The sequence below is a fragment of the Agelaius phoeniceus genome, chromosome 9 (assembly GCF_051311805.1).
Source record: "Agelaius phoeniceus isolate bAgePho1 chromosome 9, bAgePho1.hap1, whole genome shotgun sequence".
In the NCBI taxonomy this organism is placed as follows: Eukaryota; Metazoa; Chordata; class Aves; order Passeriformes; family Icteridae; genus Agelaius; species Agelaius phoeniceus.
Window position 1 is genome coordinate 7,172,899 of NC_135273.1, and position 18,573 is coordinate 7,191,471.

The window sequence follows — 18,573 nt, forward strand, 5'->3', positions numbered from 1 at the left end:
AATAAGGAAATCTGGAAGCTGAAGCTATTTTAGGCTAATTGCATTTTGCTGGGTTTCGGAGGAGTGGTACATAGTAGCAACTGTGGGAAAACCACTAAATAGTTCTCTGTTTGAACCATCTGTCACGAATATGGGACATATGTTCGCTTTGTTTATTCAGGAGCCAAGTGGAAGCCGATACACAGCGCTGTGCCCGGCCGAGGGCCGGAGCGCACCGCGCACTGCAGGGATACGGGGCCCGCCCGCCCCGCGGAGGCTGCGGGGAAGGACGGGCGGCGCTCCCGGGGCCGCTGCGGGACGCTCCGGACCTTCCCCCGCGGGCGGCGGGGCCGGCAGGGGGAGGCCGCGACCGCCGAGCCCCGCGGAGGGCGGGCGTGGAGCGGAGCATCGCCGCGGGGCCGCCGCCTCTCCCCGGCTCGCCCGGTGCCGGCGGCGCCCGCTGGGATCCGCGCCCGCCGGGGCCGCTCTCGAGGCCGAGGGGGCCCCGCTCTGCTCGGCGGAACCGGAGCGGCCGCGCCTCCCGCCCGTCCCAGTTTTCCCTGGCAAAGTTTGGCTGCCGGCAGCGCGGCCACCCCCGCTCCGCCCCGGCGGCGAGCGCTCCGCGCAGCCTGCGCGGCCCCGCGCACCGCCCCGGCCCCGGCGTCAATAAAGTTGCGGTCGGGGGGGTGGAAGAGGCGAATTGCCCCGGTGGGGGGCTCGGGAAGCCGCGGCTCGGGGCTGTCAGAGGTGCTGCCACCGGGGCTGACACCAGCGGGGCTGACACCAGCGGCTGGCCCCGGCTGCGCGGCCGGGGGCGGGCGGGCGCTGCGGTCTGGCGTGGGCACCCCCCTCCCGCCCCCCGTGCCTCTCGGTCCCTCCCTGGGAACAGGCGCTGCCCACCCAAGGAGGCGACCGGCGCTCCTGCCCCGCTGCCGCTCGCTCGCTCACTCACACACACCACACAGACACACACACATAAACCGTGCGTGCGCCTCTCGCTCCCGCACTGGAGTCAGCGCTTGTGCCTGCAGGTTGCTCAGACCTGAAATCTAAGGGAAAAGCTCAGCGTTTGCGTCGCTGCTCCTGCCGCCGGTGGTGGTAGCGGTGAAGAGGAGAAGGGGTTGTGGGGTTTTTTTTGCTTGGTGGCTCTTTTTTTTTTTCTTTCCCCTTGAATTCAATGGATCTGAACTTGGAGCCTTTAGACCTCGGCGGTATTGGAATATCTACATGCTGATCATCTTTGTTGTGACACATCAAGTCGTTTGGGGAAACCAAAGACAGCAAGATGTTTCTCGTTCTCTTGTACTTCGCTTTGCCCTTAGTGGGTAAGTTGCTGGTGCCTGATTTCGGTTTGCACATCGCTTCATAAAGCAAGGCATAGGGTTTATGGGACCGGGAGCCTGATGCTTGTCAGTCTATTGTTTAGGCAGAACAGTGAAGTTTCCAGTAGTTTTAATGGCTCTGCCTCATATCAGTTAGCCCGGTCTGCGTTTAAAGCTCTGTAGGTTACAGACTTCGGTACTTGCCCGTTTAGCCTCTTGTTAAATTGGGTTCTCGCAAGTTACAGGGAAACTTTTCATTTAAATAAAATAAGGCTGCCTGGGGAGGGTGGGGGATGACAAGACCAGCTGAAGGATTACATCTTCACCTGAACCTGGCAACCTGCCCGACTGGTAGTGGTTTGCAGCCCAAACTGGTTTCCTTTCCACAGGAGAGGTTTGCGTTTCCATCCGCATGTGTCTGAGGGAGCATGACGGGGGCACGATGGAGAGGAGAGAGTTAATGCAATTTGCTTTGTTCTCCTGCAAAAGCATCATACGTGGAGAGAAGTGGGGAGGGGGGGAAGTAACAAATTCTACCTTTATGCATATAGAATAAGCAAAAATGTGCACAGCCTTTAAAAAGTGACTGACGCAAAGACAGGCTAATATCAATCAGTGAGGATACTTATCTGAGCGGGCTGTTCCTGGATGTAAGTGAAATTACAGCAAAGCTCTTGTGGAAAGTGAGGCTGAATGTTTAACCCCTTACTTAAACCCTGCAATGGAAAGCTGATTTGTTTCACCAAAGTGGATCTATGGAATAACAAATGCTTGTTTTATCAGGCACATTAATCCCTCCGGGTTTTCTTTCATTTTTCTGTTTCCTCATAAATCAGCCATTAGGGTTAAAAAATACTGTTTCATTGGACTCCCCCGAAAGTGGATCTAAGCCCACGGAAACCCTGTGTGCTTTTTCCTAAGGCGTAGCATGAAGCCAGGAGGTTTGCAAGGTGCTGCCCCTGGGCTTGGCCGCATGTGCAGCGTGAGGAGGTGCCCCGTGCCTCCCCGGTGCTGCTCAGGATCGGGGGTTCCAGGCACGCTGCTCCCCCAAAGAGCGCGGGTTGGTTTGTGTCTGCTCTCCATAGATGTACTTTTGTCTGCAGAAGTGAGCGGGCTGCCTGGAGGGGACCGCCTGGACTGCGTGAAAGCCAGCGATCAGTGTCTGAAGGAGCAGAGCTGTAGTACTAAATTCAGGACACTGAGGCAGTGTGTAGCCGGCAAAGAGAGCAACTTCAGCCGGGCCACGGGCCTGGAGGCGAAGGACGAATGCAGAAGCGCCATGGAAGCTCTCAAGCAGAAATCCCTGTACAACTGCCGCTGCAAGAGGGGCATGAAGAAGGAGAAGAACTGCCTGCGCATTTACTGGAGCATGTACCAGAGCTTGCAGGGTACGTGGCGAACGCAGAACCCTCAGCGCAGGGTGCGGGTGTGCGGCTGCGCCCCCCGAGGGGCTCCGGCTGCGCCCCCCGAGAGGCTCCTGCTGCGGCCCCCGAGGGGCTCCGGCTGCGCCCCCGAGGGCCCTGGCTGCCCCCCAGGCCCTGGCTGCCCCCGAGGGGCTCCGGCTGCGCCCCCCGAGAGGCTCCTGCTGCGGCCCCCGAGGGGCTCCTGCTGTGCCCCCGAGGGGCTCCGGCTGCGCCCCCCGAGGGGCCCTGGCTGCGCCCCCCGAGGGGCCCTGGCTGCGCCCCCCGAGGGGCTCCGGCTGCGCCCCCCAGGCCCTGGCTGTGCGCCCCGAGGGGCTCTGGCTGCGCCCCCCCAGGCTCTGGCTGCGTCCCCCAGGCTCTGGGTGTGCCCCCCGAGGGGCTCTGGCTGTGCTCCCCAGGCCCTGGCTGCCCCTCAGGCCCTGGCTGCCCCTCAGGCCCTGGCTGTGCCCGCAGCTGCCGCCTCAGGAGCCCCGTGCGCCCCGCGCAGCTGCGGCTCCGCTCCCGGGCTGCCAAAGCCGCAGCCAGAGCTTCCTCCAGGGACCCAGCTGACCTTCGTGCACCGCAGCCGAAGATAGGGGCACGAGCATCACGAAAACCGTCATTTGGAGACATTCTCCTAATCGTGTTAAAACTCCTTAATTAGGGCTCACCCAACAGGACGCTGGAACTAGTTTCGAAGAGAAGGTTGTTTTAAGTGAAAGTTTATGTTTTCCTTTCCTGTATTTACTCGCAGTATTTCCAGAGGCAGAAAAAACCCCAAAGTTCATGGTTCCTACAGCATGTAGATGGGCCAGTTAGAAGAGATACAGCAGTGATTGACTCAGGACTGCTCTGTTATTCGTATTCATAAGGCAAAATTTGTTAGTTTCCTGAGAACAGTCAGGTCCTCATATGAGACACATCATTTTTAGTCCTGTCTTGCTGTGGTCCTGGAGTTGAAGGTACAATCTCTCACTTCAGTGTGCTCCCCATTTAACTTTTTTTAAAGTTGCTTCTGCAGAAAGGGAAACAATCCCTTTCTGTTCATTTGTCCATATATTTTAATGAGTCCATATGTACTTTTTTGCTAACGGTAATTACAGACGTTTTCTACATCGTAAAAAGTTTCTTTTCCAGCAGCATCCTGTCAGGAGTGTTTCATACCAGAGATGCTAGTTTTTGGCTGTTAGCTGAGCTTCTAAAAAAGAGCTCTGCTGTTGTGGTGAATGAAGAGGAGCATCCTTGCTACAGCTTCTCTCCTGCTGGCAGGAGATGGGACAGTCCCTGTGATGTCACAAGCTGTCTCTGCAAATTATGACCTTACCCAGGGAGGAGGGAGAGAAGATATCCAGTGACAGGGATAAACAATTAGCTTATTTCAGGTGTTTTTACAGGTAATTCTTTGAAAACAAGTAGCCATATAAACTTTTTAAAGGGATTAAAGGGAAGTACATTTCACTGTTACGGAGTAAAAATAAACAAAAAATCTTATCCTGAATTCATGTGTAAGAAAAACATCCAAATATTTTTTTGTCCTTAGGAAATGACTTGCTTGAAGATTCCCCTTATGAGCCAGTTAACAGCAGACTATCAGACATATTCAGGCTAGCACCAATGGTATCAGGTAAGCAGAATTAAAATTCTTTAACTGACACATGATTTTGTTATTGAATTATGAAACTTTCAAGCAGTACTCATAAATAAAAAGAAATTATAATGGCTTCCTGGATTTAGGAAGCTCATGATATGGTTGCACAAAAGAAAAGACTAATTGGTTTTGAAATGAAAGAATGCTTGGCAGGATGGCAATTTGTATTCTTTTTGAGTCATTCTTGACAATAAATGCTGAATTTTCCTGTAGGTGGCAATCTGATTCCCTGCGTTCCCAATTTACAAATCCGTTCCTTTTTGGGAATTTGGTCAGTGCAAGTTACCTCCTATTGACATTACAGAAGATCAGAAGATACATCTCTCAAATGCTTGCATAAGGGAATGCTTTATAGCTTCATACAGGTTTTTAGAAAAAGAAAATTCGGAATTAAAGCTTGTCTTCTTTTCTGCCTTTTTAAAGAGCCTATTCACAACTTCCTCCTTTTTCTGGGTGGCTTTTTTTTTTTTTTTTTTTTTTTGTTGCTGTGTGGCTGCCTTTCAGAACTTTTTTGTGCTATTTTGAATATGTTGCATGGGTATTAAACAATGGTGTTGGTTCTTTACCAGCCTAAGTTGTTCTCATGTGAGGTCACATTTACTGAAAACGTGTTTTTTGGGGGGCATTCACTGGGGTTACAGATCGGAATTTCATTTCTTTTTAGGAGCTTCAGAAAGTCTTTTTTGAGGATGCAGTCTGTACTCTGGATTTTTATTTGTTTACCTCCATAAAACAAATCAAATGTGCCCAGCTCAGTGTGTAAGTTGGACAGTGCTGAAGCTCTACTTAAATGACATGCTATGGATAAAGCATTAGGAGATGCCTCTTTAAAAGAAAGGGGAAAAAAAGACCAAAGAGAGTGGCTTGACCAATTTTCAGATGTACTTACACTTTTTAGGACTCAAAATCCCATTAAAAGCCAGGGGTACTTAGGTTGTTAAGTATTTAATGGTACAGATTTTCAAAGGCATATAGACACATAAAATGTAGATAACTGCCCATTGGGATTTTCAAAAAGGACTAAGTGATTTAAATAGGCGTTGGATGCCCAGGCAGTTTTGAAAATTTTAAGTGCTTAATGCATCTTTAGGTATCTTAATGCCTTTGAAAATCGTCCCTTTAGTCACTTTTCAATATGTGACTTCAGATCCTTATCCCATACATCTTTTGAAAGCATTGTCCTATTTGGTGAGCATGCCTGTTGGAGAAATGGTAGAGAGCAATGATAAATCTCTGAAGAATCTTTATTTTTTTATTTTTTATTGCTTAAAACTCCTACTTAATATAAAACCAAGACAAAATCAGTGTAGAGGAGTTCCAGGCTGTTTTCTTGAAGTTTATGATCAGCCTGCCTGGGGCCAGATTCTAACATATCTCAGCAGTTTTGTGATCTCAAGAGGAATATCCTTATCTGCATTCTGCCTTTCTATTGTTTTTTGGGGTTTTTTTAGGTTCCCCATTTACTTGCAGAATAATTACCTTAAAAATGTGATTTTCATGCCGCTATTCAGAGCAACAATGAAGTAAGATATAGTTGCCAACAGATGATGTCCATCCTACCACAGTTAGGTCTCATCCCATGTTTTCAGTGCCCCCCAGATTGCTGCTTCCTTGGTCAAAAGTTTCAGGTTTACAAGGATGGGAGGCCTAGAATTCATAGTGAGCAACAAACAGAAGTTGTCATCTAGAGGAAAAACACCAGTATTTGAAAGTATTGTCAGGTGAAAGAAAAAGATTAGCAAAAGCATTTTTCTTATTGTCATGGTTACTATTGCATGTTACATTCTTTAAAGCTCCTCAGCCTTACAGGTTTTTTTGCAGAGCTCTGCAAATACAGCAGAACTTCATAAAATTTGATTAAAACAAACAAAACAATCCCTGTACAAGTAGTGTTGGCAGGGGTTTCATACCTGGTGTTCTGCTAATGTGGACATTGTGTTTATAGATGTTGCTGAGTGTTCACTCCCATTAAAGTCAGTTTTGTGTAATTAAAAGCAGCAATTAACTCTTTCATACCACTAAACCCATTCTGTGGTTCTGTATTACTTGGACTTATATCAAGGGTCATGTCTTTGCCCCCTTTTGTATTTATTTTTGTGGTAGTGTAGAAAATCACAGTAGTTTTCTTTTGTGGTATGTAAAAGGGGAAATCATTGGCTGAGACGACTGTTTTGTGTCAGATAAGTCTTTTAAGTAGGGTACATAAGCCTACAAAATGAAGGACAGTTTTTAAAACCAGTTAAAGTTGATGTAATTCTGTTCTGACTGATGTCCAAAATTGCTTCGCCTATGGAGACAGGACGCCACATTCTCTTTATTTCAAGCATCAATATATTGGTTTAGGAGAAAAATCAGGAATATATGGCTAAACCTGTTACTAAGATTGAGTCTTCCTAGTTGAAAGGCTGTCTTGTTTTTTGTTTTGGGCATATGTAGGGTTGACTTTTTTTTCTAACTACTACGTCAGATGTGGTGCTTCTGCCTCAAGGGTGTGAATTTCTTCCTGTTAAGCAGCTCTTGAAATTGCTGAAGACTTGTGTGTTAGTTTTGGAGGGTAACAGATTTGGGTTAGCTATTATGATGTAAAGATTTTGCTTAAACAGACATTTTTGCTTGAACCTTTGCAACTTTTGAGAGGTGAAAACATTTTAAGGCCATTGACTTCTGTCACAACTACAGTAAATGTAAAATCTGTTGATTGGATTTCAGAATTGAGTTTCACACTACATTAAGGAGTGATGCTTGAATTAGTAACTTCTTCAAGCTATCTGTGGCTTTTTACTACCTGGAGAGCAGTTTGCCTCTTAAATTTGTATTTGTAGTTGATACTGAGCTTTGCAACTGGAAGATATGTTATTATTTTGGTGTTAGCTGATACAGTATAGTGGTCAGCTCAGGCACCTAGTAAGAAAATATCTTTCATAAAAAATGTAGCTGTACATATCTGCAGAAATATTTAACAAAGTAATGTTTCTGAAATGCCTCATTCACTTCAACAGAAAAGAGAGAGCCACTCCATCTGAATAAAATGCCTAAAGCCGTGTCTGTGGAGTGGTGTAAATAGAATTCTCAGTGTTAAAAAGAGTTGGCTATTTAGATCAATGCATTTAGGGTGACAAAATCCTCTCCTCCCATGGATTCACTTCTAAGTTGCCTAGTTGTTCATAGGCTTATTATCCCATTGTTCAGCTTTGTGAATCTTCTTTCTTCTATATCCTTTATGTTCAGAAATAATCTTAAAAGAACAGGCTACATAAATCAGAGCATTTGTTAAAACACAGAGTGTTTGCTGTTATCTGTGAAGAATTGGTTGGTTACATGCTACTAGTTAAACCTTGTTTCTAGTTGCTAAAGCACAGGCCTGGTAGAAATTAATGATTTTGCCACTATTCTTAGTGTAGTGAACTGTTTTTGCAAAGTTCCTTTTGCATCATTAGCAAATCAGAGAAAGAAAATGGTTCATCTGATTGTATGTCAAAGGGAGTGTTGTGGTTCTGCTCCTCTCGTGAGAGGCTGCCTGATCTAAAATCTCTGGGAATCTTTTGTTGTAGAAGGTATGTGGAAGCTTATATTTAGAAAAGGGTGTATTTTATATTTATTATAGTAAACTTCTAAATTAAAACCAAGAATTCAGTAGACAGCCCAGCATGTCGGGCTTCTTGCTGGAGTGTATCATTCCCTGTTAGAACTCAGCACATGCAGTTACCAGCTTTGGTTTGCCCACTGAATAAGCTGTAAGTGCAGACAGAAGCAGTTATGGTCAGTGAGGTGGCTTTTTATTGTGTGGAAAAAGTTGAGACTAAAAAGTGAGCAGGGCTGGGATCTCAGGAGGGAGTGTGTGTGTGCTGGTGGCTGTTGGCCTCTGTCTGTGGGATGCACAAGGATGGCTCTGGCTCTCCCTCTAGCATCTCTCCCTTGCTCAGAAGGAGAGTAGGTTGATCAATACTTTCCCTAACTCCTTTTGAGTTTTTCAAAGTCTTTTAGGCATCTTGTATAATTTATTCACAAATCACTAAGTCGATTGTGGGGAAAGAATGAATCCAGTGTGCAAAACACTTTCTTGAGGATAGGACAGACTTTTATAAGGCAATAACTCCCTCTCCCAGCATAAAACCTGCTCTGGGTATTGATGGCATCTGTTTGCCCCTTCCCCGTTATATTTTTCTTCTCAGGGCTGGGGCAGGGACATCACTGACAATGAGCTGCTGGTGTTTCCTTGGAAAGGTGTCCATCAGCAAAGGTGGGGGAGGAAGGTTGGGGCTTTTCAGTCTGAATCCCCACAATGCACAGAAACAGAACTTCCTTGTCTGTGTGCTTTTCCTTGTACCTTCTCCTCCTGCTATTCTGATGAATTAGAGCAAGCTGTGTCATAGTGAATTAATACCCCCCAGAACTTTCATTACCCCCAAAATTCTTTTATTCAAGAATGGAGTGTTTCCCTTTTCATTTTTGTAATTCTTGATCTGATTGGTGAGAGCTGTGTTCTGGGTAACAAGTCCCTGACACTTTAATTATTATTTACTTCTTTTTTTCCTACCTGGTAAATGACTTTTCATTTGTAGAATCCATGTATGGCCTTTTTTATATTGTTTATCAAAAAGATAAGTTAGAATCTCTCTGCTAGCCAAGAGATTCACTGTTTTTTCCTTTTGGGGTTTGTGCCATGTGAATTAGTGGCTTCTCCCATGAATTAATACTGTGTGACATCTCCAATTCCTGTTGCCTGAGGCCTCTAATCCTGTTTCTGTTCCTAAATCTGCATGTATTTCAAATGCCACGTATTTTTCTAATTTAACACTATTTCTTTTTGTGAAATTTCTGTAAGATTATATGAGCTGCCACTTTTCTACAAAGGCAGTTTTAAAATATTTTTAATTAAAAAATATTAAAAAAAGTTGATTTCTGTTGACTCTCTGCAATGCTTTTATTAGCTCTTACACCTCATATCATTACTGCTGAGTTTAAAAAGTTGAGTTACCTCATGTTAGTAACCTTGTGCATACACCCGAGTTCACAAACAATAAACCAGATCTTGTTAGGCTAATAGGAGTCTTGCAATCTGATTCTTTTCCCACTGAAGTAAGCATAACATATAAAAATTTTATTTCATTATGATATATTCTGTTTCCTGTTGTATTTTTCTTTTTTTTTGGCTTGGTTCTGGTTTTCTGATGTGAGGTTGAGCTCTCTGATATTAGAAAAGTAAGAACTGCTTATATTTAGCCTACATTGTTACACACATAACTGTGTTTTAAAATAATAGCCCTTGAACCAATATTTAATACTGGTTTTACACAAAACCAGTCTGTCTGGTTTTCCTCAGTGAGAATTTGTGTCCTGTTACAAGGAGACAAACTAACAGACAAACCAGGCACCTGTTTTAGCTGTGTTTAAGAGAATGAAAATAGTTTGACAAAAATAAATCTAAGCATGTACAATGTTTGTGTTGTTTGACATTTCTGAGTGCAGATTTTCTTTGCAGAGGCAACTAGGCTGAGTTCCAGGCAGATAACAAGTTATCAAGGGTGCATAGATACCAGTTCCTATTTCCACTTCTGCATTTTTATAATCAGATTGGACTTCACACAAAAGAAAATCACTTTGGTGACTGCTGGCTTGCAGGAACTCTTTGAATATCCTGTTTTCTGCATGTCTTGAAGCTAGATTTGATTATGAGAGGGGAATTAAGTACCTTGCTGAAGTAACTGATTGGCTGGCCTATAAAGGCAGTGCCTTCACTCCTTACTTTCAGCAGGCCTTGAAAATAGGAATATGTAAAATACTCTCAGTTCCTTGGTCAGATTATTGGAACCTTTTTGCTAATTTCTTTGAAGAGCTGTAAAACAGAAGATGAGGTCTTGGTTCCTCAAGTACTTAAAATGCACAGCTTTGAGCAAGTGTAGTGTTTCTGCTTGTCCTGTTAGTCCAGACAGGCTTTGCCCAACTGTTTCAACATGGGACACAGGATGAAATTCATTCCATGGAAGGAGGAACCACCTGATTGAACACAAAGCATTTATGCATGAATATTCTGACTCTCCTTTAATGCCAGGAGTAGTAAGAGGGAATAGTTAGAAGTCTTGAAGGAAACTTGGGCTTGGGCAGTATTTTCCTGAAGCCCCCAAGGGAAGTGTTTGGGTATAGCTGGTTGAACAAGCATGACCATTTGTTAATAAAGTACCTACTTTATTACCAAATATATATAATGTATGCAGTAAACCACATCTTTTCTAGAGTAACATGCTTGGAGAATGGAACTGCCATCCCTTAATCTGTATCTTTGCAGGAAAGCTTCAGTTATGCTGTGGTGGGTCAGATATTAAATGAACATAAATGTATATACATTTTTGGGCAGCTAACTGTGTGTTCTTGCTTCCCACTGCAGGCCAGCTTTATGGTTCACTTAAGTGGCACCTGAGTTTCTCTGAAAGAGGAGCAAAGGGCAGAGGAGTTGCCAGTGGTGCTGGTGGGATTATGGAGAGATCAGGTGGCTGAGGAGGGAAGCAGAATCGGGTCATCTGTTGAGAGAGGCAGCACCACTCCAGGGCTGCAGTGAGTAGCAGCAGGCATGGGCTGCTGAGCCCCTCAGACACACAGAGCTGGCTGGATTCCCTGTTCTGTGGGTGTCTGCAGGCTGCTGTGTCTCAGGGGGAGTGGTGGCACACACTGAGCCTGCTGATGGGGCAGCTGCAGGTGTGATGGGGTGAGAGTGAGCAGAAGCTGCTTGGTTCGTGTGGTGACCACACTGTTGTCACTTGTTCAGTGATGAAGGTGGTGTGAGGGTGGAAGAGAGGACTGCACTGAGTGGGCAGATTTCTATGGCAGCCTTCCTTGCAGTGCTTCCAAAATGCCTTGTGTGAAAGCAGTTTTCCCTGGTGAAACCAAAAGAACAGCATCCTGCAGCTCTCTGTCTCTTGATGGCACAGCAAGGTGCAGTTTATGCCAGGTGTTCTGCAAAGGGGCTCTTTGCATTTGAAGATATTTTTAAACTTTTTTTTTTAATAACCCTATTTGTATTGGACTCTCAAAGATCTATATCTTTGACAGTCTTGGAGAAGTCAGTGCTTTCTGTCAGGAGTTGACAGTATGTTAAAAATGCTAAGAGTAAAATGCTTGTGTGTGATGAAATAATGATTTCTGGATTGCAAGGCAGATACTTATTTATGATAAGTATCTAACATTTCTTATTTTAACTTGCACATTATATTGTTTTAACCTTAGAAAGGAATGTGTTTACAGCTTTGATTTTTAGAAATGTGACTGGTTTTGTTCATGAAATGTAATTCTGTAATTTGTTATTTTTGGTAGTATTTTTATATTCTTGCATTTTCCATGGATGAAACTAATGCAGCAATAATGCTGTCAGTATAGTTACAGCATTACCACAATTAAGTTATTTTTGGAACTGTTCTTTAGTTACTGTGATGCTTTGACAATTTTTCCAAGTGTCAGGCTATTGTCCTGTACAATCTGCACTCAGCTTGAAATTTAACATGAGAGAGGCATGACACAAAGTGTAATGGCATAGAGATAGCTCTTGCTGCATAGAAATTTGCAGAAATGATAGGCTGTAAAGAGACTTGAAGGTATCAAACAATTTGAATAGAAACCCATAAATAAAGATGAATTTCTGCATTCAGTGGTTATACGATTTTATCACTTTCTGATGTCCATAGAATACATCTTCCCATCAGCATTTTGTCGTGCAGCTGATGAGGTTCAGAAGTCTTAAAAACTTCCATGCTCTTCCTTTTAAATTCTGCACCCGAAATTCAGTACTAAAGCTCAGTTCAGCAAACCCAGAAATGGCTGATTGCTTGTTCCTCCTCTGCTGGAGCCAGCACAAGGATTCTTCCTGCTCCCCAGTCCCACAGCCTCCATCCCAGTGCAGGTGTTTTTTTGGGTTTAGCCCTGGCAGCCAGGCTCATGTTGAGCACTGCTGCTGCCCTGAGCTGAGAACCCCAGCTCACTCCTGCCTCCTACCTTTTCCATGTGCTTCCTTCCCTTCTTGGATTGTCGACTTTCCTCTCTCTGTAACTTCCCCACCAAATCCCCTTCAGCTGCAGGGGCTCCACCGGTTTCTTTCTCTGTGACTGCAGCTCTGCTTTCCACTTGGCTGCTCCTCAGCAATCTGGCTGCACTTTTCCCCATCCCTTTAGTGACACAGTTGTCACCAGACAGGTGAGACAGGTGTGTTCCTCTGTCCCTTCCCTGGTCCTCAGCTCTGTCCCACGTCTCTGCTCTGCAGGGCAGCAGGTGATGCAGCTGCCTGAGTGTTTCACCTGTGCTGAAGGAATCTGGGTCCCAACTCCCTCTTGGAATGGCTCAGGGCCAGAGCCACGCCTGCCTTGTCAGGTCTACTCAGGTCTAAAAATTGGGGTTTTTTTTAATAAAATTTGTAAGAACTTCATATTCATTGCTCTGTCAGATTTGTTAAGTATGTCCTATGGGTTAAGAAATCACTGGGAGCTGCAAGGTGTAGAGAAGATAGAGACTGATATTTAATTTACTTAGATTTCCTTGGAAACTTATGATTAAAAAAAGCAAATACAGCTCCTGTCATATCCCTAAGCATTAGACTGTGACATATCTCATCTTATTCTGGTCTCATAAAACATCTAGTGTGTCATGCAAGTGATATAAATAAACATGCAGTGGACTTGAAACATACAGGCAATTAAGTGCAGTTGATGGCTGGCAGTTGTGTGAGATAATTGAGCATCTCAGGATTCTCTGAATGGGAAATAACTCATCATTTAGGTTAGCTGGCATGCAGATTATTTATTCAGATTTAGAAATGATGCAGGAAAGAAAGGAGCCATCCAAAAGCTGTTATATATGAACACATGTATTGCATTTGACTATTTGGATGATACCACATTGTGTTTACAAATGACACTGCACTTTGTAGAGTCATCTTCTTTTCCAGATGGAATATTTTTAGGATTAATGATTAAGTTTTGCTGATGTTTGTTGTCATAAGGCCATAAACAAAGTTAAGTAAGACAACACTAGCATTTGGTGGTAGTTTCAAAGAATTCTTGCCTCTTGCAAATAGAGTGGAATGTATTCTCCACAGCAGTGGCTTTGCATTAATGAATGCTTAAGCAGCAGATTAAAATTTCTGTATAAAAAAAAATAGGTTAGGATTATATAATAACACAAGTCTGGGATATTAGTAACAGTAAAGATGATTTTATTGAGCAGATTAGGTGCAATTAAATCTCAACTACAGAATATTTAAATACAATACCAGATCAGAACTCAGTCCCTGCAGCTTTACTTGCTTTCCTTCACACCTACAGGATCAGCACCTGACAGCAAAGTAAATTATAATTTTTATTGTTGTTCATTTTCCATTGCCACGGGAATGTACATCATGTTATCCATTAGGCCCCAGACAGACATGTCTTTTCTCCACATACACAGTTATGAAACAAGACATGATTGAAGACAGCAAGGTGTCAGCTGTATTTGAAATTCTATTAGAAATTGATGAATTTGCTTGTCAGATTCCTTTAAAGGATTGCATGGGTAAGAACTGCCTATAGTGTTCTCATAAAAAAAAAAAGTCATGAAAATTACAGCTTTAAAATCAACCCATATAGACTGAGAAATGGTGTCAGTTCTTTTTCTTGTAATCTATTACTTAATCTCAGTCTCCTAAACAGTGAAATAGAGACACAAACTTGCAGTGGTTGATAACACTCATGACCTGATGAAGTAAACTGATTTGATCCTCTGAGAGGTCAAACTGTGTGTTTCTAAGCAAACATCCCCCAAGGCTGCTGATGTGTGAGATGTCTCTTCCCCTTGCCAAACATCCCACCTTTGCAACAGAAAATTAAAGAAGACTTGCAAAGAAATGTGGTGTGTTAGTGTATAAATCTTGTCTATAAATTGCTGTGAGAATTGTTAAACGCGGTGTTTGGTGATGTGTTTGGGTGGTTTTTTTTTTTTTTAATTTTTGCACATTTTAAAAGTACCTCAACAGCTCTTTTTGGGTTGGGTAGAAAGTACATTTATTAACTCTAGCTGTGTTAATGTTTAGAGAGAAAGGCATACAGTGTTTTTGAATTTGGTAAATAGAAATATTTGAATCTGACTTGAGGCTGCACTTAGTTTTTTAATACATTTCTGCTGTATAACTAAAAATATCTTATCTGCATGCCCTTGACCTTTCTCTGAGAGCTGTGGGAAGATTCAAAAGCATAAATGAGAATAAATTTAGTATTTTCCTATTTGAAGAAAAACAGTACCACATGCCTTAGCTCTCTTCAAACCGGGGTTGTCAGTCCTGCATGGCCAGTGTGGCAGAGCAGAGCAGGTAGCCCTGGAAAAGGAAAGTAGTTAATTTTTCATTCCTTGCTCAGTTCTCCTCCTTGCAGGAGATGCCAATTACAAAAAGGATTTCTGTAGGATTTCTGAATGTTGCCCTTTCTCCCCAGCTTGTTGCGTGTAGCTCCCCATGCAGCTGTGGGAGTCCTCTCAGTCATTGCCCTCTGTGTTTGAGCTGGTGACTCAGAGGTGAGGTTCTCAATATATTAAAGACATCCTTAATGGCATAACTACAAACAGTGAATAACTGTGATGCTTGAGCTTTGTGTTTTTATTTATTTATTAAAAACGCGTTGGCATTTGGGCATCCCAGGTGTCACAGGGACATTTCTGACAGCAGGTGCCTTGTTGTGACACCACTGCAGGCAGCCACTCTGCACTGCTCTTACCTGCTTTAAATCACTCAGCAGGGCAGAGAATGGGTGCACTTGTGGAGCTGTCATTCCTAGGCTTAGGTACTGCATTGCTGGGCAGTAATTACACACTCTGATAGCAGCTTTCATTTATGCTAATTGCAAGTAAGCTTATAAACCCCTCAGATTATTAAAAAGAGATTTATCTCCTTCCTGTGGCGTTAAGTCAAGGATTTAAATGTTGCAAACTTTTGGTCCTGCTTTAAGGAGGAAAATGTCACCATGAGAATCTTCTCAATATCAACACTTTGCCAGGCTAAGAAAACAGGAAACCTTATTCTATTTTGCCTTTCAAAGTCGTGTTTGTAGCATTGCAACTGTATATACTGATTTTAATAATTATTTTTAGTTAACTCAGTGTTTTAAATATGTATTTAATCCTACATGGACATAATAAAATTAAAATAATGCTTGAAAGGTAATCAATAAGTGACTATAGCTAGGACACTAACAGGAGGCGGGAGTAATTGATCTCAAATGTTTTCTCTAGAGCTGTTTCTAGTAAGATCTTCAGAAAAGAAACCATCACTGATTTCTGTAATGCGGGCAGTATGCAATATCTGTTGTAGACTGTGAGGAGAAATGTAATTTACAAGTTACAGAATGAATTATTCTGTTGTAAAAAGAATAATGTAGAGCCAACAGTCAGCTCCCCTTGAGCAGTGATGCCTGCTAATTGAAGGACTGCATTGTAAGAGTCAATATTCAGGCTTGTAGTGTACTCAAAGTGTCGAGTTCCTGTCTTCAGCCAGCCTGAGAAATGCAATAAGTAATTCTGGACCTGCACTGTGGTGAGAAGAGCTGCTGCCCACTGCAGCTGTCAGAATGGGAGATGTGCAAAGTGCTTGTAACAGATAGATGGCTCCTCTGTCTCCTGGGCAGGTTGTTCCTCTTCTGTGGAAAAGTGTTGCCAATAGATTAGGGTGACAATTCATAATGTTCCTAAGCACAAATGCTCCATGTTGAACAAGATCACACTGTCAAGGAGCATGTCAGAGAGAATTAAGGTTTAGAACTTATCCTTCCTCGTGCCTTTCAGAATTTTGAAGGTCTTTCTAATATTTGAAAAATGTTCAAACTCAGAAAACGTTGGTACTTCAGAGTATTACTTTACAAATCAGCTTTTCCCCAGATTGTAGCTGAGTGCAGTGGTCTAATTCTTGGTAATGACTTTCTGTTGTGTGAAATGATCCAATTGCAGCAAAGTATTTTAATAAAATTCTAGAAATTACTGTGCATATTTGGAATGATTTATTATACTACAACAGGAAAGCTAGAAAGGGTTTTTTTAATGGTGTTAACTCCTCAGATGTGTACTATTAAGGTGCAATAAATGTATTATTTTGTTGATTTTTAAAGAGTGGTAAAAGTACTAAAATACATCTCTAAATCACTCTACAGCTGCTTTTAGAGACAAGGTTTTGGCTAGCTGCCCAAAGTGCTGTACAAAGTGGTATTTGGGAGGAAGAAAAGGTTTCTTTGAGGTATTTTTACCACTGGGGGACTCCTGCTGTTCACATTTCTTCTGTGTGGTTTGAAGCATCCCTGATTTGTCTGAAATGATTGAGTTCACCTGAAAGGTGTGTGGGGGGTGTGCTGGTATTTGCTGTGGAAGATCATGCTCATTTTAATTGTCAAAGGAAGTGTTTATCCATTTCACATTGTAACACCCAGGTTGTTTCTCTCCTCCAGCAGCAGTGTGAGAAGCTGTGAGGTTTGCTGAGAATGTGGCTGAGTTCATTCTCTTGACTTTTTTATCCTTAGTTGTTTTAAGACTTGAGTGAATAGGTGCTGACAGGACTCCAGGTTTTTTCATATTAAATGTAAAAGCAGAGCTAATGTATATTTGGCAGACACAAGAACTTGGAGGTCAGGAGAGTTAAAGCTGTAGCTTTTTCTCTCCTGTACAGTTCCTTTCTGGTGCTGGCTTGAAACTGAATTCAAACACTCCTTTTCCAGGATGTGGTATCACAGAATCTGCTGAGTTGGAAGGGACCCACAGGGATCATTGAGTCCAGCTCCTGACCCTGCCCAGGACAAGCCCAAGGATCTCACCATGTGCCCGGGAGTGCTGTACAAATATTCTTGCTCTGTCGGGCTTGGTGCTGTGACCCCTGCCCTGGGGAGCCTGTTCCAGTGCCCAACCACCCTCTGGGGCAAGAACCTTTGTCCAACACCCCACCTAAATCTCCCCTGACACAGCTTCAGGCCATTCCCATGAACCAATGACCCTGATTTTAGCTCAGTGGGTCAGAGCATGGTGTTAACAACACCAGAGGTTGTGGGTTTGATCTCTGTATGGGCCATTCACTTAAAAATCAGACTTGATGCTCTTGGGTCCCTTCCAACTCAGAATATTTTGTGAAATGCTGTACCAGTGACTAAGATCACCTTTACTGATGTAGTTAAAATCTGACTAATATGTGCATGACAGGGAAAGTTAAGGTAGAAACACGTCTTGAATTCTGGGCCTTGCTGACTGGAAAGTTTCTTTTAATAAATCATTCAACAGCAGGTTTACTGAGAGGAAGGTTAGGAGGCTCATTTGTGTAAACTTCCAGACATTTCCCCAGAAATAGCTCTTTTCCATTGGAAAAAATGCAGTTATCCTAATTTCCTGACTGTACTCTGCACTGGTTGTTCTGTGAGAGTGCATTTAATTCTGTTAGAAGTTTTCAAAACCTTCACTGGTGGCAGTTTGTACTGTGCAGGAGATGTGTGAACATTTCTGTTCACAGAGCTGGCCAGCAGTGTGCAATTTGGGAAGAGCCAAACCTTTCTGTTTGTAATTCAACATGGTGCCCTTAAACCATAGGATCTTAGCTCAGCACGTGTTTAAAGGCACTACCATCATAAGGCCAAATATTCTCAAAGCAGAGTGTTGCTCTCTTAACCCATATCATCGTTAATAAACTGCTCCCAAACTTGCTTAATCCTGCTCCCAATTCTTCTGTCAGTGTTTGTTGCCTCACAGTGGAATCAGCTCAAGGACATGAGCTGGAAAGAAACAAAAATGCACGAGTCCCGTCTCACATCTGGCATTCAGAGGCCATTTATTTTATTAGAGTTAATAAAGTGAATTGTACTTCAGATAGACAGCCATGCCACAGTTTTATTTAATAAAACAAACATGGAAGAAGCAAGTTGGATTTGCTTCATAAGGAAAAATCTGCCTTTTGTTGTTTAGAGGATGTATCCTGTGATGACTGTCATACAGCATTAATTTTTATGCTGTACTTAGAATTTAAATACCTGCATTTTTGGCAGTTTCTTTTCTGCACTGGTGACAAGTAAATGTTGAATAATCAATTGAAATATAATTTTAGAGAAGTAACATCTGGAATGAGGCAGACAAGTAGAAGGGAAGAAGACAACATCTTGCGTGTGAATAAAACTAAAATGTGTCAAACCCTGAACTGGAGAGCTTCAGGTAGTGTAAAATACATCTTCAAACAGAAATTCCTCTGTTTGTT

The 18,573-nt window shown here is 43.1% G+C and overlaps 1 protein-coding gene across 1 annotated transcript in view; it reads left to right on the top strand.

Annotated features, from left to right (window-relative positions):
- Positions 1–1,206: 1,206 nt before the first annotated feature.
- Positions 1,207–18,573, top strand: part of GFRA1 (GDNF family receptor alpha 1) — a 138,572-nt gene continuing 121,205 nt past the window's right edge. The window contains 4 exon segments of the mRNA XM_054637270.2: positions 1,207–1,253; positions 1,255–1,304; positions 2,405–2,689; positions 4,242–4,325. Coding sequence (XP_054493245.2) covers positions 1,207–1,253; positions 1,255–1,304; positions 2,405–2,689; positions 4,242–4,325 — 466 coding nt within the window.